The sequence below is a fragment of the Lentinus tigrinus genome (assembly GCF_003813185.1).
Source record: "Lentinus tigrinus ALCF2SS1-7 unplaced genomic scaffold L226scaffold_176, whole genome shotgun sequence".
NCBI lineage: Eukaryota > Fungi > Basidiomycota > Agaricomycetes > Polyporales > Polyporaceae > Lentinus > Lentinus tigrinus.
The window spans coordinates 1-1,851 of NW_027138085.1; the positions used below are offsets into that span (position 1 = coordinate 1).

A 1,851-nucleotide genomic window follows, 5' to 3' on the forward strand; every position below is an offset into this window, starting at 1 on the left:
GATAGAGAAATCGCTCAACCGCAAGACCAGGCCCCGTTACATCGGGCCCCTAGTCGTCATCGCCAGAAACCGCGGCGGCGCATACATCCTCGCCGAACTCAACGGCGCAGTATTCGACCGACCGGTAGCGGCCTTCCGACTCATCCCCTACCTCGCCCGCACCAACCCTATCCATTTCCAAGTCGGCGATCTCGACCTTAATGCCGAGCATCTCCAACGGCTCGAGGACACACAGGTTACCGCCGAAGACCTCGCCGAGCTCGAGGGTCTCGCCGACGACGACAACTAGGTAATTGCCCACCCACCCACCCTGATTCTCCCGGAGCTCGAAGATTTCAGTGGGGGGGAGGACTAGCTACGCTATACGACACAGTACATACACGATCCCCTTTCTATGCGACGTTACAAATACATTTATTTGCGCTACACTTTCCACTCGTTACTACTTCAACACTTGGCAGGCAGAGACAGCACCGCCGAAGAAGCTTTACTGTCGGCGACGCCATCGCCGTACTCAACTTCACACTCTTTCACTCATTACTTACCATCTTACCCAGGACTCAACAAGCGTCGTCGAAGGCCTGCTAAAAGGCGGCCCACCACTCCCTTTGCTCAGGTATAATACAACTCTCAAATTAGAAGGACGCTACTACTTACATCTAATCTACATTACTATGGACTGCTTACTTATTCTACTCTACTCTACAGATACAAGAACTAATGCGGGGGGGGTATGCTAACACATGGTATAATACAGGTACAAGAAAAACGTCTCAAGCCTCCGGCGACGACTCCCTATCGCCGAAGGCCTGGTGCGCGCCGCCGACGCGCTCCAAGGTCGCGACGTCGAGCGGCGGAGGAACGACGACGGAGTCGCTGGTCGAGCGGTACGCGCCGAAGGCGAGGCCGGTCGCACCCATCTCCCGCTCCTGCAGCTCGGCGATGCGGTGGCGCAGGACCAAGGACTGGGCGACGGCCTCGTTGTACTCGCGCCGGACGGCAGCGACGTAGTGGTCGCGGGCGGGGGCGTCGGCCCCCTCCTCGGCGGGAGGGAAGACAAGGCGATGAGAGGAGGAGGGCCCCGCGACCGCCGGCGGAGGAGGGGGGCGAGCGACGGGAGGACGGGGCTTGGGCGGGGCCGCGTTGAGGCGGGCGACCGACGCCGCCGCCCGGTCCCATGGGGTGGTGATGGCGTCGGGGAAGAGGCCGTACGTCTTGGCCTCCGCCGCAAGCTGCCGGCGGTCGTGGATGGCAACGGCGACAGCATGGTCCTCGGCGTCCCGGATCTTCGTCCAGGCCTCTTGAAGGGCCTGGGGAGCGGTGATGCGCTTCGCCGGCGTGTACCCCTTGCCGTTGAAGAACGCCGCGCGACGAGCCCCGACTGGATACAATAGGAAGGGGGTCAGCGGGGAACAAAGGGAGAGGGACGGCGACATACCCTTGATGACGCCAAGGGCGTCGACCCCATGGAACGAGCAGCGCTTCTTCTGCTTCTTGCAGTAGGCGCAGAGGGGGTTGGGGTACGTCGGCTGGCACTCCGCCGCGCGCTGCTCGCTGCCCCGACAGGCGTCGCACTGGTAGAAGGAAAGACAAGTCAGTAAGGGGAGAGTATCGCCGACAGCACAGAACTTACCGGCGGCTTCCACTCGACGAGCATGACATCGGTGGGGCGGCGGCCCTTCCGGGGAGTGCTGAGCCCCTCAGCATCATCGTCGTCGCCGTCGTCGGAGGAGGAGGGCGCGGCGACGCGGGGCTTCTTGCGCGGCGGGGACCGGTCTTCCCCACCGTCGCCCACGTCGGCGCCCTCGCCGTCGTCCTGGTCGCCGCCGTTGTCTTTGCCGGGGGCGGGGG

The 1,851-nt window shown here is 63.0% G+C and overlaps 1 protein-coding gene across 1 annotated transcript; it reads right to left on the reverse strand.

Annotated features, from left to right (window-relative positions):
- Positions 1-773: 773 nt before the first annotated feature.
- L226DRAFT_527760 (uncharacterized protein) lies at positions 774-1,851 on the reverse strand (the record flags this gene model as incomplete). Its single annotated transcript, XM_067679170.1, has 3 exons — positions 774-1,381; positions 1,439-1,574; positions 1,634-1,851. Coding segments are annotated over 3 exons (962 nt in total), but the record flags the coding sequence as incomplete, so codon positions are not given.